Source organism: Lonchura striata, chromosome 23 (assembly GCF_050655825.1).
Source record: "Lonchura striata isolate lonStrDom1 chromosome 23, ASM5065582v1, whole genome shotgun sequence".
NCBI lineage: Eukaryota > Metazoa > Chordata > Aves > Passeriformes > Estrildidae > Lonchura > Lonchura striata.
In genome coordinates, this window is record NC_140725.1 from 4,123,287 (window position 1) to 4,150,778 (window position 27,492).

At 46.9% G+C, this 27,492-nt stretch overlaps 1 protein-coding gene across 4 annotated transcripts in view; it reads right to left on the reverse strand.

The window, feature by feature from the left end:
- Positions 1-27,492, reverse strand: part of CSMD2 (CUB and Sushi multiple domains 2) — a 289,568-nt gene that overhangs the window by 133,473 nt on the left and 128,603 nt on the right. For 3 of the 4 annotated variants that reach the window (XM_085559781.1, XM_077788452.2, XM_085559780.1), the window contains 5 exons: positions 23,501-23,613; positions 14,948-15,025; positions 8,299-8,386; positions 7,233-7,357; positions 3,949-4,070 (listed from right to left, as the gene is read on the reverse strand). In XM_085559781.1, the coding sequence (XP_085415907.1) occupies positions 3,949-4,070; positions 7,233-7,357; positions 8,299-8,386; positions 14,948-15,025; positions 23,501-23,613 (526 nt within the window). The remainder of the gene's footprint in view (positions 1-3,948; positions 4,071-7,232; positions 7,358-8,298; positions 8,387-14,947; positions 15,026-23,500; positions 23,614-27,492) is intronic. The other variant, XM_085559782.1, reaches the window with a different exon arrangement.

Genomic DNA, 27,492 nt, shown 5'->3' on the forward strand with positions numbered 1-27,492 from the left:
TCTCAGGCTGTTTCTCTGCCAAAGATGAGCAGAGGATTTGCAAATGAGCCCTAAATTCATCTCCCTGCTTCTCCCAAAACTCCACGGAACAGGACCTGATCCAAAGAGGCCATAAAAAGATTGCAGCACTTCAGCAGCTCCAGCTCAGGCACAGAATTCTCCTTATTCCCTGCCGAGGACCACCCGAGTTCGGGGTGGCTTCGTGTGGTGGAAAAGCATTTGAGACCCTGGCAGGCAGCTGGAAACAGCTGGGATTTTGGGTTTGAGCCATGGTATGATTTACCAACCTTGCAGGAAGAACAAGAAGTCACAAAAGTTTAGATATTATAGTAGAAGTAGTCACAAAGTAGAGGGAAGAATTTTTGAGTGCTGTACAGGGGGGGTTTGGTTTTGTACATGGGGGTCAGAGGGTTTAAGATGGATTTGGGATTTGGGCCTGCCCTGTCCTTCCTCTTTCTTCTTCCTCACCTCCATGTTCTTGGTGATGTTGGCACTCACAGGTTGGTTTAGAGTAGAAAAGCACCATTTAATATAGGTAATAGGCATTGGGGAAAACTGTGAACATGTAACACGTAATGTCCCATACAAAAGATAGAAAAGCACCATTTAATATAGGTAATAGGCATTGGGAAAATCTGTAACCATGTAACACATAATGTACCATATAAAAGACAGCAGCAGCCCTGGCAGGGAGAGAAGAAGCAGTCAGGAGTCAGAGAGGATGTCAGGGTGTGTGTGTGCCTCTGCCTGAGCTGTGAACAAACCACAGCAGCCCCAGAAGAAAATCTTTTAGATAACTTGCAATAAATAACCATGAGACCAAACAAGAGACTGCTGAGCCTTTCTTTGGAATCCTGGGTTGGAGGAGGGATTTTTCCACCACATGGAGCCACCCCTGACCTCGGGTGGACCCCAGCAAACATTCACCCCAAAAGGGTCAGAGAAGCACTGGGCACGCCCCAGGGATGTATTTTCCTCATGATTTTCATCTCCTTCATAATTCATAGCAGGAAACCCAACTGGAAGTGTGATCCTACAAAACCCCCAGGAAATTCCCACACCCAGCTCACCACCAGCTCTCCAAACACTGTTCCAGCCACACAAAACCTGGATGTTGGTGAGTTTTGGAGATAAAAATGTACGAAAATGGTGGAAAAGGATGAAACACCCTCCACAGCCTGAGCTGTGCTGAATTCCAGCCCATGGACACCCATCCCCCTGATGAAGGGGGGTGATCAATCACTAAATCCCTCCCAATAAATCAGCACTGAAGAAAAATCTCCTGGTTCCACACTTGAGTCTCCCAAAATCCAGGTTTTGTGCAGCCACACCAAGGATAATGAGCCTGGGAATGGGAATTTTGGGAATTTCTCAGTAAAATCCTCCTCCACCAGAGATCTGAGCTGGTTGAAGGCTTGGGCTGAGCTCAGCAGGGAGGGAGAACTCCACTCCAAGGGGAGGAAAAGCAGGATCCCAGCAGAGGAAATTCCCAGGAAAAACAAAAAAAGAAAAAAAAGAGATCCTGTGAGATTCCCCCAGTGTGCAGGAAATGTCCAGAGGCACGGGAGAAGAAATGGGAGGCTCAGGATTCATCCAGAATTAATGGAATGATGTTTGCTTCAGTCCTGACACAGGAGTCCTGTCCCTTCTGAGAGCAGAAATAACACCTCAGAAAGGGTTTTTGGAGCTACACAAAGTAATTCCTGTTCTTCTGCTCCAGGTCTGGAGGAGAGACGAGGGCTGAGATTGGAAAAAGCTGTGAGGGCACCAAACACTGCCCTCAATTCCCATTGCCAGGGGAAAATGGACAGGGATTGATCTTTCCCAGGCCAGGGCAGTCACACATGTTCAGGAAGGGCTTGTATTTAAATTTAAACCAGTGCAAAAATGTGAATAAATTCACAATAATGCATAAATAACACGAGATAGAACCTCGCTCCTCTGCCCCTGGGGGCTGAAATCCTGCTGGATAAGGGCCAGCCACAGCCAAAAAAAAAAGGGGGGAAAATCAGCATTCCTGGCACAGCCTCCCTGCCCTGATGAGCTGCTTGGGCACCTCCTGCCCTCCACACGAGATATCAAAGGGGCTTCGATTACAAATAATTATACTCACTTTTAATTACAACCCTGAACAAAATGAGTGTTCAGCGGGGAGGGAAGGTCAGGGATTTCCAGAGAGCCGGGAAATGCGGGGAAGGGTCTGAGTGGGGACAGAAATCAGCCTGAGGGGCTGAATGAACCTCGAATGTGAGGGTGGGGAGGGGCTGGAAAGGGTTCCCAGGGAAGCTGTGGCTGGCTTGGGATCCCTGGAAGTGTCCAAGGCCAGGATGGACAGGGCTTGGAGCAGCCTGGGACAGTGGAGGAGTCTGGATGTGTTTGGAAGGGTCTGGAAGGGTCTGGATGTGTTTGAATGTTTCTGGATGGGTTTGGAAGTGTCTGGAGGTGTTTGGAAGGGTCTGGATGTGTTTGAATGTTTCTGGATGAGTTTGGAAGTGTCTGGATTTGTCTGGATGTTCCTGGATGTGTTTATAAGTGTTTGGATTTGTTTGGATGTGTCTGGATGTCCCTGGATGTGTTTGGATGTATCTGGATGTGTCTGAAAGCATTTGGAAGTGTCTGGATTTGTTTGTATGTTTCTGGATTTGTCTGGATTTGTCTGGATGTTTCTGGATGTGCTTGGATTTGTCTGGATGTTCCTGGATGTGTTTGTAAGTGTTTGGATTTATTTGGATGTTTTTGATGTGTCTGGATGTGTTTGGAAGTGTCTGGATTGCTCTGGATGCTTCTGGATGTTTCTGAAATAATTTGAAAATGTCTGGATTTTTCTGGATTTGTCTGGATGTTTCTGGATTTGTTTGGATGTTTCTGAAAGCATTTGGAAGTGTCTGGATTTTCTCTGTCTGTTCCTGGATGTGTTTGTAAGTGTTTGGATTTGTTTGGATGTTTTTGATGTGTCTGGATGTGTTTGGAAGTGTCTGGATTTGTTTGCATGCTTCTGGATGTGTCTGAAAGCATTTGGAAGTGTCTGGATTTGTCTGGATGTTTCTGGATGTGTCTGGAAGTATCTGGAAGTGTCTACATATTTCTGGATGTGTCTGAAAGAATTTGGAAGTGCCTGGATGTGTTTGGATGTTTCTGGATGTGTCTTGCTGTGCACACACACTCCGCCACCACGTCCCAGTTTTTCACCCGAGGGAGTTCCAGGGGGTTTCTTGTGGATATTCTCAGTTCAGTCAGAGAGAAAACAAAGGTTTTTTAACCAGGCAGAAGCCTTGGAAACAGTTGGGAAAGAATGAAAATAATTCTTTATGTCTCTTGTTTTTCACATTGTTTATAGGTAAGTTCTGCCACTGTGCGTCATTCACTGCACACCACTGGGTTGAGATGTTTTTATTTCAGGAGCAATAGAACAAAGCTCAATAAAGAGTGTTATATTTAAAATAAATCAGAGTTCCACTCTCACCTTCTGACCTAGAGCCCTTTCATACCGTCCTGCCTCAACAAAGGAAGCAAAGACTCTTGACGATCCCGGGGTCACCCTGACCGAGAGGAACCCCGAGGGGATCACAGCGGAACCCTGAGGAGATCACAGCAGAACCTCGAGGGGATCACAGCAGAACCCCGAGGGGATCACAGCAGAACCCTGAGTGGATCACAGCAGAACCCCGAGGGGATCACACCAGAACCCCGAGGAGATCACAGCAGAACCCTGAGGGGATCACACCAGAACCCTGAGGAGATCACACCAGAACCCCGAGGGGATCGCACCAGAACCTCAAGGGGATGCACAGCAGAACCCCGAGGAGATCACACCAGAACCCAGAGGGGATCACAGCAGAACCCCGAGGGGATCACAGCAGAACCCCGAGGAGATCACAGCAGAACCCCGTTTGCTCTTGCTGGAGCTGCCCAGCCCCGCGCTGGCCCCAGGCCGTGCCGAGGACCCACCTTGGCAGGGTTGAGGGCGGTGATGACCCACACGCAGTAGGCGTTGTTGTCGTACTGCACGGGGTAGTTGGGGGACGTGATGACCCCGCTGGGCCCGCGCAGATACGTGTCGCACATCCTGGCTGGGGACACAAACGGGGACACTCAGCACCGGGGGGGACTTTTGGGGGGGAGGGAGGAGGGATGAGATTGGGATGGAAGTGGGAGGAGGGAAAAATGTGAAGGTTGGTGTTTTTGTGGCCTGCACTGCTGCTTTTTTATGCCCGTGTGGTAAAAAATGAAGGGTTTCTCTGTGAGGAGTGGGGCCATCAACCCTGATCCCATCAACCCTGATCCCATCAAACCTGATCCCATCAAACCCTGATCCAAACAAACCCTGATCCTATAAAACCCTGATCCCATCAACCCTGATCCAAACAAACCCTGATCCTATAAAACCCTGATCCCAACAAACCCTGATCCCAACAAACCCTGATCCCATCAACCCTGATCCCAACAAACCCTGATCCAAACAAACCCTGATCCTAACAAACCCTGATCCAAACAAACCCTGATCCCATCAACCCTGATCCAAACAAACCCTGATCCAAACAAACCCTGATCCTATAAAACCCTGATCCTAACAAACCCTGATCTCATGAACCCTGATCCCATCAACCCTGATCCAAACAAACCCTGATCCCATCAACCCTGATCCCAACAAACCCTCATCCCAACAAACCCTCATCCCAACAAACTTTGATCTCAACAAATCCTGATCCAAACAAACCCTGATCTCAACAAATTTTGATCTCAAACAAACCCCGATCCCATCAACCCTGATCCCAACAATCCCTGATCCAAACAAACCCTGATCCCAACAAATCCTTATCTCACCCAAACCTGATCCCAACAATCCCTGCTCCAAACAATCCTTGATCTAAACAACGCCTGATCCCAACAAACCCCGATCCCATCAACCCCTGATCCCAACAAACCCCTCAGACCGACACCCAGCCCACTCTCCACTGCTCACACTGATTTATTTCCTTTCCTTCCTCCTTTTTTCCTCACTAAAATCCTTCCCCATCCAGGCCAGGAATGACACAACTCCTTCCTGATGTCCCAAAAAAACCACTTTCCCTTTCTTCCTGCAGATCAAACCCCCAAAACACTGCACAGCGAGGATTTATTAGGTCATAATTAAGTATTTATCAGCTGGTTTCCTTCTGTGGGCTCAGAACTAAGGTGGAAAACTCAGCTCTGCATCTTCAAAACATCTCAGGTAAAGGAAAAGCTGGAAAAAGTGCTTAAGCAGGGAAAAATTTGCCTGTGGAATGCCTTTGATGTAATATTTAGCTGAAATATCCCACCAAAAAAAATAAGATGTGGGGAAAAACATCCTGGTTCTGGAAATATTCTCTGTTGCTGTGATGGAGCCTCGAAATTAAGTTGGTTTTGAAGTTTATTTATTTATTTAGATTTATAATTTAATTTAGGAGACGTATTTGCATGTGTGGAGTCTGCAAGGTTGTTTTTTTTTCTCTGTAGAACAATGGAGAAATCATCTCCTGGCCAAGATGTGGGAACATTGGGAAAGGCTGGGAAGCAGCTTAGGAAGGAGCTGAGGTCACTTATTAAAAAATAAAAAACAGTGTTAAAAAAAAGATAAATCCAATTATTCCCATTTTTCAGGTGGTATTAAGTGACTCTCCCAAAATCCAGAGGGAATCTGCAGAAGATGGGGAAGCTGCAGAACTTTCCCCCAGAGTTTGCTCAGTGGGGATTAATAAATTATTGAAGCCCAAGGGGTTAAAATCTGGGACTGGCTCTGAAATTTGAGATAAACCCAATTTAAAAAAATGGCACAAACTGGGAGAAAAAAGTGGAGGAAAGCTAAAATAAAAATCAAACTTTTTAAAATGAAAAAAAAGAGCCCTAAAACATGAAAGTCAGCAGCTAAAAAATTAAGTTGACTCACAGAAACAGAATAATGCTGGCAAATCCCTTCTTATCTCTTGCAGGAGGACACCATAAATTTCCTTTACAGTGTCACATATTTATGCCAAATATCCTCTTACACTGATTCAATTTATTCCAGGCTTGTTTCAAGAATTACATGGGATTCCAAAGCCCTGAAAAAATCCGCAGATGAAATTAAAGAAAAAAAAAGAACTGGAGAAAAAAAACCCCACCATATTTATGGTTTTAAGAGCTTTAAAGGGATTCAATTAAAAATATTACAAGTTGTTCTTTATTAGCATTACAAATATCACAATGTGACATTTCAGAGCGGGAATGAAAACAAAATGGCCAAGGGCAAAATGGGCAAAATGGGAAAAAAACTTAATTCCCTAAAGGCTCATGGGGAAGCACAGTCCCAAAATTCCACATTTCCAGTTAAAAATCTCCCTCCACCTCTGCTTTTCCAGGTTTTATTCCAGTCTTTCCTCTTACAGGAGAAGGAGGAGAGAGGAGAAAACACCTGGAATAGGGAGAGGGATGATCCTGCTCAGGTTTGTCATCCCCGAACAGAAGGAATGTTCAGGAGAGAGGGAAGGGAAGGGATTTAGGGACAGTTGGGAATTCATGGAGGAGCCTGTGGGGTGCAGAAACAGGGGCTGAAAAAAGCTTAAATGTGAGGGTGGGGAGACCCTGGGGAAGATTTCCCAGAGAAATCATGGAAGCATCCTAGATTTCCCAGAGAAATAATCCTTGGAAGTGTCCAAGGCCAGCCTGGGATGGGGGAAGGTGTCCCTGCCCATGGAACAGCATTTTCCTTAAGGTTCCTCCCAACCCAAACCACTCTGGGACTCTCTGACCTGGCCAAGGGATGACCTGAGGGCAGGATGGGTGAGAAAGGGACAGGAAGGAGCTGGGAATTCCCACAAATCCCAAAATCCAGACGAGATTGCCCCTGGATCCCAGAGAGTGTCCAAGGCCAGCTTGGAGCAACCTGGGAGAGTGGAAGGAGCACCTCAACCCAAACCATGCTGGGATTCTCTGACCCAAGGGCAGGATGGGTGATGGAAAAGGGACAGGGAGGAGCTGGGAATTCCCAAAAATCCCAAAATCCAGCCAGGCTGAGCCCCCTCAGGCTGCCCCGTCCCTGAGAGTGTCTAAGACCAGCATGGAGGGATAATGGAAGGAGGATGGTCCTCAAGGTCCCTCCAACCCAAACCATTCTGGGATTCTCTGACCTGGCCAAAAGGATGACCTGAGGGCAGGATGGGTGATGGAAAAGGAACACAGAGGAGCTGGGAATTCCCACAAATCCCAGAATCCAGGCAGGCTGAGCCCCTCACCTCTGCAGACGGGCCGGTGGTCGCTCCAGGCCACGATGATGTCGCTGACTCTCTTGCAGGTGATGCTCTTGGAGCCCTGCAGGTCGTAGCCCTCGTTGCAGGAGAACTGGATGCTGGAGCCCAGCCTGGAGAGGGGACAGAGGGGACATCAGCCTGCTGGATCGGGGGCCAGAGCCATCCCCTGGCCCTGCAGCAGCAGGAAGGGAGGAGGGAGCAGCTCTGCCTCCCCTCTGCCCCAGGGGCTGATGTCCAAATCCCAGTCTTTAGTGACATTTCAGTGGGAATTTCATCCACAGCGCCGGGAGAGGACACGCTCAGCGTGCTCATAAAGTGAAATAAAAATCTTCCTCAACTGCTGAGAGTTCTGCTCTTTGTTCTGTGGTTTGGATTCCGAGCCTTTGCTGCTCCAGCTTTGTTCCCTGAGGTAACAAAATTCAGCCTGCAGCAGCTGGGAATTCATCCCGTGGAATTTAGGGACTGTTGGAATTCCCTTTCCTCTGCTGGATTTGAGAAGAATTTGGCAGAGTGGAATTTGATTGAGAGACACCTCCCATGAGCAAAACAGCCCTGGGTAGCAAAATCAGATGAAATATTGATTCCCCATGGCCACCAGCAGCTGGGGCATCCCTGCAAAGGAAAACTGGGAACTGGAAAGGAGCAGCAGCACTGGTTTAAGCTTTCCAAACCCCAATTAGCTGGCGCCACACAGACTCAGTGACAAGGAACCTCAGTCACCTCAAATTCTCTAAGGGCAGGGCCATGCTGGGGCTTGAGCTAATTTGAAAAATGATTTTTTTTTTTTTTTTTGGCTGTTTCAGTTTTCCAGAGGAGGGATGACAGCACAGAGGGATTCTACAACCCGGACTGGGAAAGGATAAAAATACGCCAAGAGATCTTTAGAGAGCCTCACGTGAAACAGCACTCACAGGCAGGGTTTTCCACACGTGTCCCACAAAACTGGGCAGGATTTTGGGAAGGGGACAGAGCAAACAGAGCCCCCCACAGCAGGAGCACAGCCAGGGACACACAGGAGCTCATGCACAGAACACACAGAAAATGTTCTTACCTAAAATCGTTGCCTATCCTTTTGCCTCTCTCGGGAATCCCAGGGTCTGGACACAAATTATGTCCCTGGGACACACCAACCTGAGTTACTACAAAGCAAAAAAACAGCACATACAGAGACAGAATAGCAAAAGGAACATTCTTTCAGCAGCTGTCTTGGTGGATGTGGCGAGAAAAATGGCAACTGGGAGCTCAGAAACCTCAACGTGTTCCATTTTATTCTGGAAAAACAACGGCTTTGGAAAGAAATATCCCACTCGGTTTACACACCTGAGTGTTTTCTAGGAAATGCCAGCTAGGGACACAGTTTTCCCTCTGTTCCACTACAGAAATACCTCTATAAAAAGTTGAATTGTTGGTATTTTTTTCATTCTGCTAAATGACATCCATCACAGAGCCCGTTTGTTGTGGTTAAAACTCCACCTGCCACCCTCTGAGCGACCTCACAGCCCTCCGAGCCCAGCCCAGCGTGCCAGGGAAGGAAAACGACTCCATGAAAAGGCAGGTGTGTGATCCCAGGGGGGAAAACCAAGCACAGAACGAGAGGGAGAAAGGAGAGGAAAATGCCAGTCAAGGGTTTTAAAGCCAAGTCGTTTAGTTGGAACATGGAAAATTTTATGGAGCAACCTCAATGCCAACAAACATGAAATCCATGGAGTGGTGAAAGAAAAGCTCCCGGCTCCATCCTCCCCATTTCCAGCCCTCTCCAACCTGCCCAAGGCGCAAAGGAGGGTTCGGGCTGGGGGAACCTGGGGGGTTCCTCAGCCCTGGCACCATCCTGATTTCCAGTCTGAATTCCAGTGCAGTAATATGGGGAAAAAATGGGGATTTTTGCCACAGGAATTTGATGGGATTTGGTTTTCTTTGCACCCAAAGCAACACCACATTTCTCAGCCATGATGCTGAATCACTGAAACAGCCCCGTTGCCATCCCACTCTGCCTAGCGCTGGATTACAGGGAAGAAAATCCCGATTTTATTCCAAACACGGTGCCCCAAAGGCCGCTGCCAGGAAAAGGGTGACACTGAGGTGACAGCAGCCTCGTGGCAGACAGAGGGCTCAGCAGCTGCAGCCCTGCAGGGGCAGGGGGGAAGGGGAGAATCCATGGGGAGAATCCACCCACAAAGCCAAGACCATCCAATATTTGGGAATAAACCACTGGGGAATCTCTGGTGAATCCCCGACTACAGCTGCTCCTACAAGGAGGATGCTTCCCAGCTTTTGCTGATCCCGAAAATATTCCAGCTTCTCCTCAGCACTAACACCTCCTCTGATGCCATTCCAGTCCTTTTGAGGAATTCCCTTTTTAAGGCCCTTTTTTCCTCCCTTCCCACCGCGCTGGAGCAGGGATGGGGCTGGGATTGTCCCCACACGTGGCTCCGTTTCCCCACACGATGCTTTGGTGCTCTCCTTCGTGTGTGTGAGGGCACAGCGGTGACAGAGACATGGATTCACAGAAAACAGCCTCCTGTGGGATTGTTTTCCCACTTTTCCATGTCCATAACCCCTCGTTTAGCTCAGCCAGCAGCACCAAAGCAGCATCCCTCCATTGTCTGCAGCTCCAAACTTTCCTTTGCCACTTTTCACAGGCCCAGAGGATTCCAAAGCACCCCAGAGTGTGAAGGAAGGGAGCCCATGGATTCAACTGCCAACTTCTGACAGGGAAAATTTGGCTGAACCAAGTCCCCAGGTGCCACCATCCTCCCTGGGGCTCCTTCCCTACACACAAAGGTGATGTCTGTGCACAGGCTGCTCCAAACCAAGGAGAATTCACCTCAGGATGAGGAGCCCAATGAGGGTTTGATTAATTTTATGAAAATTCACCTCAGGATGAGGGACCCAGTGATGAAAATTCACCTCAGGATGAGGGATCCAATGAGGGTTTTATGAATTTTATGAAAATTCACCTCAGGATGAGGGATCCAATGAGGGTTTTATGAATTTTATGAAAATTCACCTCAGGATGAGGGACCCAATGATGAAAATTCACCTCAGGATGAGGGATCCAATGAGGGTTTGATGAATTTTATGAAAATTCACCTCAGGATGAGGGACCCAATGATGAAAATTTACCTCAGGATGAGGAACTCAATGAGGATTATATGAATTTTATGAAAATTCACCTCAGGATGAGGGATCCAGTGAGGGTTTTATGAATTTTATGAAAATTCACCTCAGGATGAGGAACCCAATGAGGATTTTATGAATTTTATGAAAATTCTCCTCAGGATGAGGCGCCCAAGGAGGGTTTGATGAATTTCATGAAAATTCACCTCAGGATGAGGGACCCAATGAGGGTTTGATGAATTTTATGAAAATTCACCTCAGGATGAGGGGCCCAATGAGGGTTTTATGTCCCAAAGCCATGTGGGAGTGAAGGAAAGTGCTCAAATCCCTGATTTTCCTCTGTAGAAACGCCCCTGACCAGACACACCTGTAACAACCACAGCTTCCAAGGTGTACCCCAACAACTGGGAGCTGGAAAAAAATCACATTCCCACAGCAAATTCCTCCTCCCATGGCCAAACCCCCCCAGCCCACCCCTTTTGTGCCCCCCAGAGTGGGTCACCGCTGTCACACCCAGTGATTATTTCCCATATCAGATAAAAATGAAGCCTGGAATTCCAAACTTTGGGAAGAAACTATCCCAGATCCCCAGGAAAACAAAGTTTGGCAGCCCCATTGCTGAGGTCTAAGCCCACTTCATCTCTCGTTAGCTGGAGATTCATTAACACCTTAAAACACGTGTAGATAAAGCAGAGAACAGGGAAGATAAAGCTGAGCAAGGGGGAAAGGGAAGATATCTCCATATCCTGGGAGTTGGGGAATTTCTCTTTTCAGGAGAGTGAAAGAAAAGGAGGAGATGGATTAAATGCTCATGTAGGGAAACTTTGGTTCTCTACCTTTTGTTTTGAACACAAACACACAAATAGACCAGCCCAAAGGTTATAAACTGGATTTGTCATGCTGAGAATTTGCTGTCAGTTCACCTTCCCAAAGTTCCACCTCGGCTGTGCCATTCCCAGTGAACCCTTCAAGGTTACTGGAGAAACAAGAGATCCCAAAAATTGTGATGAACTGCTCAGTGTCTGTATTAGAAGCTCAGGAATTCTCTCCCCCAACCATGGGGTTGATTTTCCATCCCCTCATTCTCCTGAATTTTTTTTTTTCAATTTCTTTCTCCTCGTGAATTCAGTGACAGCCAATTTTAATTGCTCCGTTTGCCACTGGAATTCACTGTTTAAAATCCTCTTTAGTTTTATCTCTCTTAATAAGAAAAATGCACTGACAGGTTCCCAAGGGACAATTTCTCACTGAATTTCAGAACTACAAAACAAAGCAGCACCTAAAAAAAAAAACCAAACCTTTGACAAAGCCCCAACATTTCTCAGCATGAGAAATCCAGTGGAAGGAGGTGATGCTTTCTCCTGGCAGGAGGGGTGGGAAGGACTGCAGCAGGAATCAGATGGTTTCAAGGGTTAATCTGTGTGCTCACACCAGGGTAATTCCATGCAAACTTCTGGGAAAGATCACAAAAATCAGGCCTGAGAGCTGGGAGCTGATTGATGGGTGTAGGGCTCACCCCAACGAGGTCCTGCTGCATTTCCAACCCCCAAAGTTCCTTCAGCACCCAAAAAAAACCAAGATTAAGTGATCCCAGAACCTCAGTGACACCAGACACTGAACACTCCCAATTTTATCGACACCAAGAGTGAAAAGGTCACAGCGAGGTCCTGACAGGGGGAAAATCCAATCCCAGCTGGGAATGTTCCACCAGGAGAACTCCAAACCCCAATTCCCCGCCTGGAGCTATCCCAGAACAGCTCAGAAGATGCAGCTTCACAAGCGTTCCCAGAAGTGCAGAATTCCCAGAGCATTCCCAGGCTGGCCCACCCCAGCCAAGCACCGTTTGTGCCCAAGCCCCAGGTGGCTCCCGTGTCCCACAGACACCTCCCCAAAATCCAGGAACTCCCACACACTTGGCTGAGACCTAAAAACTGCTCAACCCCCCACCCCAAAATGACTTTTTGACCAAGCTGGACACACACAGAACTTCCAGTCCTTCACCCAAGCCCTTTGGGCCTCACCCAAACACCACAAAAACCACTTTGATGCTGTTTTTTTGGGTTTTTTTCCAAATCCAAACCACCACAATTTTCCCACTGTGGGACCTGGAATATTCACATTCACATTTACATTCTGCATTCAGTGCCAGAAACAGCCTCCAAAATGCGGCCTAAAATTTCAAACTGTTTCTTCTACCTGCTTCATTTGTCTCTCGGTATTGTTTTCCCTCCAAAAGTGATTAAAGCAAGATTTCCCAATAATTTGACTGGCGGTGAGCAGTACAAGACACTTAATTAAGATTTCAAACAAACACATTCCGCTACAACTGAGCACAAGCAGCGCCTCCCCCCAGAATTCCGTATTTTTATGGATTTTTTTTTTTCCCTGCAATAACACAAGCAGCTCTTACACCGCTACATTTTACCTCCATTCAGCCACACAAAACACACAAGGTTTAATCTGACCAGGCAACCCCAAATCCAAAACCTCCACAAAATCGACAGGATTTGAGCATGGATTCTTCCAGGGAGGATTTTAGGCCAGGTTTTAGCAAAGAGCACTTGGAAAGAAAACATTGCTGGTAGGAATAATCAAAAATAAAGCAGGGAGTTGAAGGTTGGACTTGATCTTTTCCAGCCTTAACGATTTTAGGATTCTGTGGCATAGCTTTAAGTGTTGCCAAGAGACACAAGAATTCTTGAATTTCTGGTATTTGAGCCAGAGCAGCTGGAAATTGCTCTGGAATAGGAAATTTCTTTACCCTGTCCCACCTGTGCAATTATCTGTGATGCAGACTCAGCTCATGGAACTTTGGGAGCACAGAGGGGCAAAGCCAACCCTGCAAATCCAGCAGGGAACAGAGCAGATAAGGCTTTGCAAAAAACCATAAAAAACCCCAAAAAACCTGATTTTCCTGGTGCCATCTCCTTGGGAATCAGCAATTCTGCAGCTGGAAACTCCCTGGGGGAGCAGAAAGCTGCACAACAGGGACTGAAAATCCTGACCTGATGGAGAGCAGGGCACGGGGAGGGGGTGACCATGGGATGGGGCCACCATCCCCATCATTCCCATTATTCCAGCTCAACAACTTCCAGCCTGAGCTGGACAAGGTCTGAGTGCCCTGGGATGGGATAAAGCAGGCAGAGGGAATTAATTCCTTTTTTTTTTTTCTCCTCAGAAATGCAGGATCTGCTGGAAAGGGAAATACAGGTGCTGTGTCCTCCTCAGTGCATTAAAAACGGATAAAACTGCTCCAAAGGGCATTCCCAGGAAGGAGCAATGGGAATTCTGTGTACTTATGGAATTATGTGTATGTATTTATACAACGCTCCATTAAACCAATGATTTCATCACTCCTTCCCCCACGTTTCCAAAAATCCGGGGCAAAACACCCCCCACCCTAAACACAGCCCTCTGTGTCCACACCCAGCCAGGGGCGTTTTCCAACTGGATTTCTCACTCAGTTTAAGTGCACTGGGATGTTCGTTCCAATAAATTCTTCTTGGCAAGGAATGCATCACCCAGCTTGGACTCCATTTTAAAGGATAATTTCCTTTAAAGTGGAATTATTTTCCCCTGGACGTGCCCCCAGTGTTTTCTCCTCTGGAGAATTTGGGTTGTTTTTCACCTTTTTGGGCCTTGCTCCCAAAAAAACAGAGCCTCTAAAAATTCTCCTGGGAGCTGGGAGGGAGACTCTCCTTGCAGACAGACCCTGAGGATTATTCAGATCCAGTCCGTGCATTTTTCTGAATTTCTTTGCAAAATCCACCTGGCTGAGATGTGCAAACTGCTCCTCTCTGATGGGGGGTAATGAGCTGTGCAACAAAATGAGCAATTCCAGTTTCTCCCCAAAAAAATCCATTTGGAAAAATGGATTTTACATTTTACACTCAGCTCCCATGTGAAATATCCATATAAAATATTAACTCCCAGCCAGATCCCTCCTGTTTCAATTTAGTAAGAGCCCAAGATTCAGGGACAAAATTCAGGGTTTTGCTCCTGATTTGGGAAGAAGCTGATGAAAAGCTGAGAGATTTCCCACCTGCCCGAGGGAGGCACAGCAGTGACCCCAGATGTTCTGCCCCTGACACACCAACCACTGAACACAACCTGAAAAATCAGCATTACAAACCCAGAATGATGATTTTTTTTTTTTTTCCCTGCAGGGAAAATGAAATAAAGCTCAAATACAAAAAGGAAGACGCTGCTACTGCCTATGTAAATTTTTCTACTATATATATTTTTAATGTTGTTCCTTATCCCTGCTCCTTATTTACAGCGAGAACACCGATCCCAATCCAAAAATATTTTTGTTTTTCCCACTAAAAGGAACCCAAAGCCATGACCCTGGAGCACAGAATCAACCAAATGCAGAGACTCCAAGCCCCTGCACCCTTGCAGGAGTTAGTAAATGCTTGTGACAGAGCACTGGGAGGAGGGAGTGATGCAGAAATGCAGAGGGAAGAGGGAAAAGCACCCAAACTTTTCAGAGTGGCGAAGTTTTAGAGATTACTGGGAAGTCCAATGAAATGTTCCAGGAGATTGTTATCAAAAAGACAGCAAGGAAGAGCCAGAAAACTTACACACAGATGTCTTCTGGTTGTTGTCCTTGCTGGGCATGAGCTTCACCCCTCTGGACTTCAGCTCCATCTGCTTCTTGACTGCAGGGGTGGGAAACAAAGGAAAGGTGAGGGAAATGTTTAGCTGAGCTTCATGGATTTCCATGTTTTTATTTTAAAATAAAAATGTGAATGGCCCATACCCTGCATCCTTGCCTTTGGGATCAGCCAGCTTATCCTGACTCCTCCAAACCAGCAGGGGTTTGTTTTTCCACGTTAGGGCTTTGGAGAGGGATTTATTTTGCATGTTAGGGCTTTGAAGAGCTTTAATTTCAAAATAAAAACGGGGTCCAACCGCCCCCCTTCCCTCTGTAACCCACTAAAAATGGGAGACAGGCGAAAGGGAAGCTCTAAGGAACTTCAGGGATGCTGAGAGGAAAATGCTGAGCTGGTTTCCCCTTAATTTTTCTGCTGCAGGAATTTATCCCACAAACCCATTACACAGCAGAGCCATTCCAGGGGAGCACTCATAACCGAAAAACTGCAGAGCTGGTGTGAATAAACAGCAGGAAAAGGCAGGAAAATAGCAGGGAAAAGAAAATTAAACCCCACTGATGGCCAAGGGAAATATCAGCTTGGAGCCCCACACCTGTGGGGCTGATCCCAAAGTGTGACCATTCCCTCCCTGCTCCAAACCTCCTCCAGAAGAGGAGAAAAACCAGGAAAGGGAACAAAAATCCATCCACCTCCAAGAGCCCCATCCTTCCCAAAGGGAGCTCCCCACAGCAGGGAGCAGCAATTTGTTTTTCTGCTCTGGACCTGGCTGCTGCTGCCTCCACCCCGAGGGTTTGGCACAAACCCCACCTGGCAGAACCATCTGGGAGCAGCAGAAACACCTGGATTTGGGATCATTCCAGCCTCCAGGGGCAGGAATTGGGATAAAAGAGCCTCCACTATGAGGATTTGGGATAAAAGAGCCTTCACTGGGAGGAACTGGGATAACCAAGCAGGAATTGGGATAACCCAACAGGAATTGGGATAATTCCAACAGGAATTGGGATAATTCCAACAGGAAATGGGATAATTCCAACAGGAATTGGGATAAGCCAGCCTCCATTGCAATAATTGAGATAACCCAACAGGAATTGGGATAATGCCAACAGGAATTGGGATAATTCCAACAGGAATTGGGATAAGCCAGCCTCCATTGCAATAATTGAGATAACCCAACAGGAATTGGGATAATGCCAACAGGAATTGGGATAATTCCAACAGGAATTGGGATAACCCAACAGGAATTGGGATAATTCCAACAGGAATTGGGATAACCCAACAGGAATTGGGATAATTCCAACAGGAAATGGGATAATTCCAACAGGAATTGGGATAACCCAGCATCCAAATCCCTTCCTGGGAGCCTTTTCCTGACAGGCCAGTCCTTATCCATGGAGAAATCCACTTCAAACCCTTCTCCTCATGTTCTTCATCTTGTCAAGCTTTCATCCCTAAATTAGCACATTCCTAAGACAAAGCTGTCAAGAAAAATTACCCATGTAACTAAAGAGGTGTTTTTTTTAATCATGCTGGGTTTTTTTGGGCTTAAAAAGAGCCTGTTTGGAACAGCTGCTGCAGGAGGCTCAGACAGGGAGAAGCTCCTTGAAGCTCACCTGAGGTGCTGCTTTGAGGGAGATGCTGGGTGCAGCTCTTCACTCATCATTTCCTCACAGCTTTTGGCTTTCTCTTTAAATAAAGCAGCAAGAACTTCAAAAATTTTAGCTGGAAAATATTCATGAGGAAAAGCTGCTGCTCCCGTCTTCCTCGCCAGCTTCAATCTGTTCAGGGCAGCTGCCTTTTTTTATTAATTTAAGAAGGGAAAACTAATTAACAGCAGGCTGCTGTCAAAGCAAATCGACCTCTTTGTTTCTTTTTACTCCAAATCTACCTGCAAGTGCAGCAGGAGGGAAAAAAAGCAGCAGGTTTTGGGATGCCCCAAAGGTCCACATGGATGGGAATCACGGGATATTTCCAGTTTGATCTCAAGGTTTTTAATAAATGTGATATCAAAAAGGAGTTGGGGCTACTGATAGTCACATTTTTGGGGTAAAAATCTATTTCTGCTTCAAATAAAATAGTGGCAGACATCCCTGCAATGATTCTGCAGCTTTTCCAGGCAAACACAGGGATAACCCCCCAATCCCAGCCCAACATTCCCTCCCAGGCAATAAAACCCAGGCGATTCCAAGTTTCCAAGGCTGAATTTGGATTTGGATTTGAATTTTCCAAGGATGCGGGTTGGGACTCTGCAGTCTCCAAGTCTCTGCTCTGTGGTTGTGCTTTGGGGCACGAGCAGTGAAAAATAATCCCCATTTCTGCATTCTCCACAGCTTCCCAGTGCACATCCCGTTATCCAGCCCCCAGGGAATGTTCCCACTCTCCACGCAAACAAAAGCTCAGCTCAGATGATTTCTGCACCAGAAAGGGAATTTAGAGGCCAAGCAAAGCTTCCCAAGCATTGATGAACCCCACCAGAGCTGATGGTGGCACCATGGATGGGATGAGACATCCTTGGGAACTTTTCCGTCAGGACACAGCAACCTGCAGGGATTTCGCCAGTGCTGAACATCCCAAATCCAGGAGAAGGCAGTGGAAGGTGCCAGGGGGTGGAATGAGAGAAATTTCAATGTCTTTTCCAACACAAACCATTCTCTGGATTCTCTGGCATGGGGAGTTCATAATTTGGATACACCCAGGAAGTTTTTCAGGGGCACATTTCTAACCAAGGTTCTCCCAGAGCCATCCCTGCCAGATCCCACCCAACAAACATCCCCCTCCAACCCCGTTCCTGATGGAAAACCTCCTCCCAAACCCCTCAGCAATGGGAACAAGCACCAGACACTCCAGCACCGATCCCAAAATTCAGAGCCCGAGCTGCATCCCCAGGAAACATCTCCTCCTCTAATTGCAGCGTGTCCCTTTCCAGGAGAATTGATAAAGATAAATCGGTGGAGATAAATTGATGGAGATAAATTGATGAAGAGGGATCACTGCATCCTCTCCTCCTCATCCTTCACTTTGGAGCCCTAATGATGGAAGTCAGACTTTACAAATTACTCCATTTAGATCAGAACCAGGCACAGTAGGGCACCACTTGTTTCAGGCTTTTTAAAAATTTAAATAAATAAGAACAATTCTCCCACTCCCTGCCCTCAAAAATCCGGTGCTTGAAAATTGACTTTGTTTGTAAATTGGAATGTGGAGCGGTACTACAAAGGACTGTGTCAGGATAATTGGATGAACAGAAACTCCTGTTTTCTGGAGGGTTTTGCTGCTCACACACATCCAACAGATCTAATGGAATACTCAGCATCCTGTCAGATTTGAGAGATGACATTACAAAGCTCTGCCAGCACGGCAGGCAGGCCGGGCTGTTCCTTTTAAACCACTTCATGTTGCTCTAAATGAGGATTTAAGCAGACATTTATTTATTTTTAATTTGGAAAACAGTGTTTCAGCAGCAACAACAACAGAAAAAAAATCTATTCCATGAAGCTCTGCTCTCCTTGCTGAGGGAATTGCTGTTAAATCCAGATCCTGCCCGGATCTCTCCCTCATGCTGGCATGATTCAGCAGCAGATGCTCACAGGGGTTCTTGTTCCTGGAGGTGAAGAGAAACCCCCTCCTCAAGTGCAACTCTTTGGAAAAATCCCTCTTTTGGCAGCCTGAGCAATGGATCTTCGGGAATCAGAGCTTGCACGTGCATTGGAATTTTCAAGAATTGCCCAGGAGAGTCCACAGGTCGTGTGGCAGGAGATAAAAATCCCTTTGGAACCCAAGGGTGGGATGAGAAGGGGGAGATCCAGGATGAGGAATGGAAGATCAGGATGAGAAATGAAGATCCAGGACGAGGAATGGAAGATCAGGATGAGAAATGAAGATCCAGGATGAAGCGTGGAAGATCCAAGATGAAAGGGGGAAGATCCAAGATAAGCAATGGGACATCCAAGATGAAAACTGGAAGATCCAAGATGAGGAATGGGAGATCCAGGATAAAAAGGGGAAGATCCAGGATGAAAAGGGGAAGACTGAAAATTCCGAGATGAAAACTGGGAGATCCAAGATGAGAAATGGAAGATCCAAGATGAGGAGAGGGAGATCCAGGATGAAAAGGGGAAGATCCAGGATAAAGAGTAGAAGATCCAGGATGTGGAAAAGACAATCCAAGATGAAAAGAGGAAGATTGAAAATGAGGAGGGGAAGATCCAAGATGAGGAGTAGGAGATCCAAGAAGAGGAGAGGAAGATAAGGATGAAGAGGGGAAGATCCAGGATTAAGAGTAGAAGATCCAGGATGAAAAGGGGAAGATCCAAGATGAGGAATGGAAGATCAGGATGAAGAATGGAAGATCCAAGATGAAAGGGGGAGGATCCAAGATAAGCAGTGGGACATCTAAGATGAGAAATGGAAGACCCAAGATGAGGAATGGGAGATCCAGGATGAAAAGGGGAAGATCCAAGATGAAAAGGGGAAGATCGAAAATGAGGCGAGGAAGATCCAGGATGAGAAATGGAAGATCCAAGATGAGGAGTGGGAGATAAGGATGAAGAGGGGAAGATCCAGGATAAAGAGTAGAAGATCCAAGATGAAAACTGGAAGATCCAAGATGAGAAATGGAAGGTCCAAGATGAGGAGAGAGAGATCCAGGATGAAAAGGGGATGATCCAAGATGAAAAGGAGAAGATCCAATATGAGAAATGGAAGGTCCAAGATGAGGAGTGGGAGATCCAGGATGAAGAGGGGAAGATCTATCCAAACTGATCTTCAGATTTACCCATGGACAGATCTGTAGATCAAAGCCACGGATGGGGCTGGGAGCACCCTGGGATAGTGGGAGGTCACTGCCCGTGGAAGGGGTGGAACTGGATGGGATTTAAACCCATTCCAAACCATTCCAAGATTCCATGACACCCTCCCAAAGCCATTTCTGTGTCTCTCGTGACCAGCAGAGAGCTCCTGAGCCCCTCCCTGAAGGAGGCAGCTCTGTCCGGTGCCGGGGCTGGAGCTCATCCCATTAATCTTCCTCCGGAGGAAGGGAAGCAGCCAGGGCGGGGAGATCGATAGAAGCTGCAATTATGTGTTGGTAACAATCAGCTCCAGAGCAATTAGGGAGCCAAGTTCTGCCATAAAACATGTGCAGAGAGGGGCAGCAGCAGCCAGGGCAGCATTCCCATCTCTCCAATTCCAGCTCTGCACTTCCAGCCCCTCGGATGGGGTAGGACACCTGAGGTACTGCCACCTCACCTGATTAAAACACTTCTAGATTATTTTCTTCAACCTTTTTGAGGAGACAGGATGGGGAAGAAATTGTTAGAAAAAACCTTTATGCACAGATTTCTCCCAGTCCCTTTGATTTCCTTACATGAGGAATGGGGGGAAAGCATTTGCAAAAATCAAGATTCACCTTAATGAAAGGGAAAAGGGAAGGGGGAAATATTTAACTCTCCCAATAAGAGAACCAAACTAATTTGCTGTATTCAACAACAACAACAAAAAACCCTCTCCACAGCCTGATTGCATCTAACCTTGCTTTTACATTCCTGAAGTGATTTCCAAATGAGGGCACGGATTAGGGAGAGCGGAGAGGGAACAGACAGAGAAGGTGTTCTGCAAAACTCGGGATCAATTTAAACAAGCTGGAAGGGAAATTGTTTTCTTATAGATTATCAGCAAAGCCAGACCCCGTCCCAGAGGACACAGGGGGTTCATAAATGATGTACAGACACGTCTTTGGAAAACTGACAGCAAATTAGAGCCACCGTAAAGGCTCCCTTCCTTCTCCTGGCCGATCCTGATTCAGCTCTCCTGATGAAAAATGCATTTCAGCTGCTGTGCTTCCCGTGGAATTACATGGCCTGTTTTGTAGGGATTTATCTCCAGTGAAATATTTATGGCCAGGCCAGGTTGTGGAAAGGGTTACAGGGAGGTTTTTAAAGTATCAGCATCTCCTGTCCTACAGATCCCACTGCCTGCAGACACTTTCCCTTCATCCCTGGGAATCTTCACTGCTTGGCTGCTTGTTTTGCTGTTCTTTTCAGCATTGAAAGGCAGAAAGGAGCTGCCAAACACCACAAAAAACAGCAGAAAAAACGAGGACAGGTCACCTCTGGCAGCTGAGCTGAGGTCCTGCCTCAATTCCAGCCCAGGAATGGGGAGCTCAGTTCATTCCCAAACACTCCATCCCCAGTTCAATACCTCTGCCAACGCCGTGGAGGAGAGCAGAACCCCGATATTGATCTGATCAAGGGGAATTAGAACATTCATCCTGGCTTTGCTAGGGAGGGAGAAAGGCTGGCTCAGACAGGTGCTTTGGAGAAAGCTGCAATGCTGACAGCCAGGGAAAAGGCATCCAAAGGGAAGCTGTTTTTTCCAGGTGTTTGTGCTGCACAGCAACAACAAAAGGGTTTCGTTTTTTGTTTGTTTGTTTTTTTGTTTTGTTTTTTGTTTTGTTTTGTTTTGTTTTTTTTTTCTCTTGCAGTTTAAAGTAATTTATAGACTCAAGGAAAGCAGGAAAGTTAAATAATGATGTGGTTCGTGTGTTGAGGCCGTGACAGCACTGCTAAGAACAACCTGGGAGCATCCATTTGTGGATTTATCCAAGGAAAATCCTCTCCCTTTCACTTGACTCCTCTCCAGAACTTTTTCCCAGCAAAAGCCTCTTGAGAGCAAACCTGCAGAGCTCCCCTGAACCCAGCCTTGGGGGGGACTCAAAGCCATTCCTGCTCCTTCCCCTGTCCTGGATCCTGCCTCCAGAGCCAGCTGCACCCACAAACTCCTTCCAAGACATCCCAGGGAGTGGTGGGAACACTTCCAGGGAATCCACTCAATCCACTCCGCTCCCACCAGGAGCTGCATCTTCACTGCCAAAGGATCTCCTGTCCCTCAACATCACCTGAACATCCCCACCCTGAAATCTTTATCCCAATCCTGAATTCTCCCCTGTGAGGGTGGGGAGGGGCTGAGATGGTTTTCCCAGAGAAGTTCCTGGATCCCTGGGAGTGTTCAAGGCCAGGCTAGAGGAGGCCTGGAGCAGCACCCTGGGACAGTGGAGGTGTCACTGTCACATTGGATGGGTTCCAAGATCCCTCCCAGCCCAAACTAATCTGGGTTTTCCTATGAAACCCACTATAGTAAAAATGTGATGGACCCCAGATCCAGGGAAGAAATGGTGATGTCTGCTCCAGATCAAAAAGCTGAAGGATAGCTTTATTAAAAATATACTAAATCACATTAATATGCTATTTAAAGAGATCCTATCCTATTCTACATACTTCTTCCTTACCCATCTAGCTACAAACTCGTGACTCTGCTGAGAGTCCAGCCCAGCTGGACTGTGTTGGCCTGTGTCAGGTTTTGGGAATTTTTTACAAATCCATTCCCGACCAGGGTCACACCAGGCGTGGGTTCAGCCCTGTCCTGTGCTCTCCGCCTGCTCCCAGCCTGTCCCTGCTGCAGCTCTGCTCCTGTCAGGCATTGGTGTGACATTAAACAAAAATTGTTTCCACCCCTCTGCTCAGTCCCCAGCACCTGGGAGAAGGAGTTTTCCCAAGCAGCCCACATTTCCAGAGCCAGCATTCAGCTTTTCCACCACAAGCCCCTCGCAAAAAGGCATCGTTGAACTGGAAAATCGATGGGAAAATATTCCACCAGCAGCAGCAGTGAAGGTGTCACTGCCAGGGGTACATGGCCGGGTGTGGATGTGCCCATGGAATTGCATCCACACAATCCTGGCACACGGCACAGGAATCCCTCCCATCAAAAGTGCCGCTGTCTCCAGTAGAAACCAGGAATAATTAAAGTCCCTGAGGTGGCTGCAGGGCCAGGGGGAGGCAAAGAAAATCATTCAATTGGTCACTGACCCCAAACAACTTCACCAGAATCCACCCCAGCCATCCCTGCAGGTGAACAATCTCCACACCACATTGCACATGGGGAGAACAAAGGAGCAGAGATAAAGATTGTTTCCTCTTCTTCTCCCTGTGCTTCTCCTGAGGGACAGAATTCTGTCTGTCCAGAGAATGTCACAATATTGTAAATGCAGGCGAACCCAATGGGAAGAAATGAGGATGTCTGACTCAACTCAGAAGGCTGAATGATTTCTTTATTATAACTATGCTAAAATACATTAATATACTATATAAAAGGAGGATACTAAAACTAAACACTACTTTCTCTGACTCTAACACAACTCGTGACCCTCTCTGAGAGTCCCAGGTGGGTTGGATTGGCCACCAGGCTCAAACAATCCTCACCAGAATCCAACCAAGCACTCACCCCAGGTAAACAATTCTCCAAACACATTCCACATGGGAAAAACAAGGACCAGAAACAGAAATTGTTTTCTTTTTCATTTCTCTCTGTGCACCTCTATGAAAATCCTGCGAGGGAGAGAATTGTGCTTGCCACATCACAACCCAGGCTTTGGGGGAGTCCAGCTGGAAGATGAACAGCAGCAGGACCATGCAGGGAGGCAGAGCTGGGGTGGGTGAGGCCAGGCAAGGACATTAATTTCTGTCTCCTTACCTTGGTACTGGGCACTGAAGCCCTTCTGCCTGTGGTTGCCATCGGAGGTGAAGTGCAGCCGCAGCCAATTTTTGCTGCTGATCACAGGGGCTGGCAAATTCATCCCGGTGAACCTGCAGGAGAGCGAGGAGCACAGCCACGTCAGCCTGGGAGGAGCACCCCAAACCCGGCTCTCCGGGCCACCCTCCTCCCCCAGGAGCTTGGGAACCCCTCCGTGGGTACCACACAGCCAACCCAGCACCTTCCCCACTCCAGGGCTGTTTCCAGCCCCGCATTCCTGCTGGGATTCCCCTCTGAGAGCTCCGTGTTTGGAATTGCAGAGGCTCCCATTCCTTTTTCCTCAGGCACAGAACATTCCCAAGCTTGTTCAGTTCCTCTCTTCACATTTGGTTAACCTCATCACTAAAACCTGTTTAACTCAAGAAGGGAAAGGATGGCAAGAACCTCTTTATTTTTTATTTTATTTGTGAACAATCTGAAACATGGAGGAAAAATTAAACTTTATAATTTTAATAAAGATTTGCAGGGGATGTGTATGTTTATTCACAGTGCTGTGGATGTATGTTGGGACTTATTGTTTTTTGATGGACACGCGTACTTTTGAGAACTTTTGATCTTTTTTTATTATTTTTACTAATTTCTATATGCATAGAATTTTATAATAGGTTAATGCCTATTTATTTTGCTGATTTCCATTACACTTACAGCTAGTTACACTTGTACTCAGTTTTTGTTGGAAAGTACAGAAAGAACTCTTGGGTCACTCTGTCCTGTTCGTTTCAAGGTCTGGGGAGGTTTTTTTTTTATTTCTGATCTTTTCGTGTGGAATTTTGCATTCTTTTCCTTTAGCTGGGGTAGTTTTGCTAGGCCTGCAGTCACCAGACTAAACAGTATATTTAGCAAGCTTAAAGTGACACATTTCACCTAAATCTAAATGGATTTCTACCCTGTTGAATTTTCACTCTGTCTCAAATCCCAGCTTGAGGAAGATTCCAGGCAGCAACAGAGGTGGGCAGCTCCAGGGCCCAGCAGCAGCCCTTCCTATCTGTTCATCATTTTATTTCCTTTTAAAATATGATGTTGTTTGCTTCATTTAACTCCAGCTCACAATTCCTGGCTGAGTTTTGTCCCAAACCAAGTTTTAGACTGGAACACTTCAACTCAGACTGAGGTCCACAACGGTGACATTCACCACTGGAGACACCAGAGCTTTCATGCAACCCTGCTCCTGTTAATGAAAGTTAATTATTTTAATCCCTAGTTATCACTTATTTTAAAATTACTGCAATTCCAACACCTTTCATTGGCATTCCAACACCTTTCAATGAAATCCAACACCTTTTATTGCCATTTCAACACCCATTTTTGGCATTCCAACATCCAATTTTGACATTCCAGCACCCCCTGCTTTTTTAAAATGAAGGTAAAAAGATCCTGGGAATCTGTTCCATCTGGAGGGTAATTCACATTTGATTCTTAAACATTTTTTAGCAGCAGATCTGACAGCCCATGGAGCATCTGAAGAGTCCTTCAGTCACCCAGCCCATCCAGAGGTGACCTCAGCTCCTCCAAGTGGGAGCCAGGCTGGAATTGGCAGCGTTAATTAATGGCAGAGGGGCTGCCCTGTGCTCCCAGCCCGTTAATGAGCTGGCAGGGTGATTAGTGCATAAACTAAAGCATCTCTGCCACCTACAGTACAAATCCAAACCCCGGATTATCCCGTGCCTGGATCCTGCAGCGCTCTGGGCGGATTTAAAGCTGGGCTTTAGGGTCGTTCCCAGTCATTTCTCCATGGATTGGCTCCATCCCTGCTCCCCAGCCCTTTCAGGAGGACGAGGTGGAGCAGAAATGGATCCTCTGTGGCTTTTTGCCATCCTTGAGGAACTCAAAGGCAGCTGAACCCAATGAATTGGAAACTTCCTCAAAGAACCGACTTCAAACACAGATTTGAGGCTGAGACCAAACATGGGATGCCTCAAGCCCATCCTGAGGAAGTTCCCCTGGCTGGTTGTTATGACAACACCCTTAAATTTAATGCTCTCACCCCCCAAGGGCCATTTCATTGTTCATTCTGCAGCAGCAAACCCCTCAGAAATAATCTTCAGCTCTGCAGAGTCAAATTTCCCTTTCACAGCTGTAATTCAATTGCCTGAGATAAAACATAGACAACAATGAACCAAAGCTGCCTGAATGAGGCTCAGCTTCTGTCCCCCATCCCTGTTTTGAGTTTTGATCAGCACATCCTTGAAGGCTGGATTCATCCCAAACCTGGGATGTTTTTCCCTTGTGCGACACCGAAGCCTCCACATTAAACACAATTCCTTTATTCAAAACAGGGAGGGGTTAATGCCATCAAAACTCCTCTTTTTGAGAAAAAGCACTGAAGTGAGCCCTTCTCAACTCTATTTCTTTCCTTGCTCTCTCACTTCCCACTGAATCCAGGCATTAAATATTTATCCCATTCCCTCTCCTGGCACAATTAGTATGGCTGTACACGGCTGGCACTGATTACTCTGCATTCACGTCCCATTACCTATTTACAATCCCAATTCCTGCTTTAATTTGTTTCCACGCAGAGAGAAAGAAAAGGAAGGGGGGAAAAAAAAATCAATAAGGTGTCACAAAGTGAGGCAGAAGCACAGGAGGAGCAGGAGGAGATGTTTGCACATGGATTTTGAGCACCCTGAAATTTGATGATCATCAATTTGGCCATTAGTTCTTAAATGGAGCCAAATACAATGAGAATTCCTGGTATGGGTGCTGCAAGCCCAGTGCAGGAGTCAAAGTCATGAATCCCATCTGAAATCCTGTTATTCCGAGTGAAATATGTGGAGATGATGGATTTAAACATGAATTAGAAGGCACCCCGGTTTCCTGGTGCTGCCCAGAATCAGGGTGCAGTCAAACTCCAAATAAAAGCAAAGGACATCACTGGGGATGTTTTATCTTCCTTTTATTTCCCTCCTTGAACTGCTTTAGTTGCTTTATTTAACCTCTCTGCTCATTTAATCTCTGTTCTGACACCCCCTTGGATCTCTGCTGATAACCCCTAACATCCGCCAGGCTGGGTCCTGGCTTCTCCTGGAGCCTCCAACACAAATTTTGGGTGAATCTCCCTGAAATTTCCTCTTCCTGGAGCTCAAATCCTCCACCTTTTCTTTCCTGGCTGCATTTAACCCAAAGTAAGACCACTGGAGTGGCTGGGAGGAGGAGGAGTGGAGATCCCAGCAGCTTTTCCAGGGATGGAGGAGCCAAGGGGAGATCCCAGCAGCTTTTCCAGGGATGGAGGAGCCAAGGGGAGATCCCAGCAGCTTTTCCATGGATGGAGGAGCCAAGGGGAGATCCCAGCAGCTTTTCCATGGATGGAGGAGCCAAGGGGAGATCCCAGCAGCTTTTCCATGGATGGAGGAGTCAAGGGGAGATTCCAGCAGCTTTTCCATGGATAAAGGAGTGAAGGCTGGCAGTCATCACAAAATCCAAGGAGAAGAACACACCTGGATCATCCCTGGAATGCTCCAGGACAGGTTGGAGCAGCTGGGACAATGGAATGTGTCCCTGCCCATGGATGAGGTGACACTGTTTGAGATTTAGGCCCTTCCCAACCCAAACCATTCTGGAATTCCACGATCCACAACTGGATTTGGCCCTGTGGACGCTCAGTTCAACCAGAATTGTTGAGAGCACAGAACTGAGGCCAGCCCAAATTTCACTCTGAGCCCCATCCCCAGCCCAGCCTTTTCCTTTTCCCTCCCAGCCTTTTCCTTTTCCCTCCCAGCCTCTATTCCACTGATATCCTGCCAATTCTGACTCGTTTCCCTCTCACGACAACTCAGGGACTCCTCTCAGCAGCTCTCCACCTCCCTGTGCATTATTATTCACTTCACCTGTACTTTTAACTTTTCATCCAAACCTCTCCTCAAATTATCAGGAGAGCTGTACCATTAATTCTGAACATCTTATTTGAGCTTGTCTGCTCTCTTAAACAAAATACA